The sequence below is a fragment of the Eimeria mitis genome, genomic scaffold (assembly GCF_000499745.2).
Source record: "Eimeria mitis Houghton genomic scaffold, Emh_scaff489, whole genome shotgun sequence".
Classification (NCBI taxonomy): Eukaryota; Apicomplexa; class Conoidasida; order Eucoccidiorida; family Eimeriidae; genus Eimeria; species Eimeria mitis.
The window spans coordinates 4,358-5,014 of record NW_013573189.1 but is presented as its reverse complement, the minus strand read 5'-3'; the positions used below and the strand labels follow the sequence as shown (position 1 = coordinate 5,014).

Genomic DNA, 657 nt, shown 5'->3' with positions numbered 1-657 from the left:
AGGGGCCCCCCCTACACCCACACCAGCTACAGGGGGGCCCCCCGCAGGGGGGCCCCCAGCGGGGGGGCCCGCAGAGGAGGGGCCCCCAGCAGGGGGGCCCCCATGGGGGCCCCTCTGCTGATTCCTATGAGGGACTTCAACAGACGGAGAAACCTGGGCGGGGGCCCCAGGGGCCCCCTCAAAGGTGGGGGCCCCTGGGGGGGGCCCCCAGGGGGGGGGCCACTCTGTAGGGGCCCCCCTCTGGGGGCCCCCCTGGGAGGGGCCCCCAGTGTGTTTATTGGGTGGGGTTGGGGGGCCCCTGGGTTTGGGTTTAATATAAGGAAGAAGAAACTGAGGGGGAGAAGAAGCAGAAAGATGTAAACTATGAACAGATACACGGCGATGGCCTAGAGAAAATGAAGACTGCTGCTGCTGCTGCTGCTGCTGCTGCTGCTGCTGCTGCTGCTGCTGCTGTTGCTGCTGTTGCGGGGCGTGCTGCTGCTGCTGCTGCTGATGAGGAGGAGCTGGAGGATCATGGTGCTGCTGATGCAGGTCCTGCCGCTGCTGCTGCTCCTGCTCATCCCTGTGCTGCTGCTGCTGCTGCTGCTGCTGCTGCTGCTGCTTCTGCTGCTGCCAGGTGTATAAGCCCCTCCTCTTGCCTTGTGTAGCTCTCCATAG

The 657-nt window shown here is 65.4% G+C and overlaps 1 protein-coding gene across 1 annotated transcript in view; it reads right to left on the bottom strand.

Annotated features, from left to right (window-relative positions):
- Nucleotides 1-657, bottom strand: part of EMH_0013990 (uncharacterized protein) — a gene marked incomplete at both ends in the record, with an annotated part of 5,203 nt that overhangs the window by 4,237 nt on the left and 309 nt on the right. Inside the window, one exon of the mRNA XM_013499976.1 lies at nt 3-657. Within this exon, the coding sequence (XP_013355430.1) occupies nt 3-657 (655 nt within the window). The remainder of the gene's footprint in view (nt 1-2) is intronic.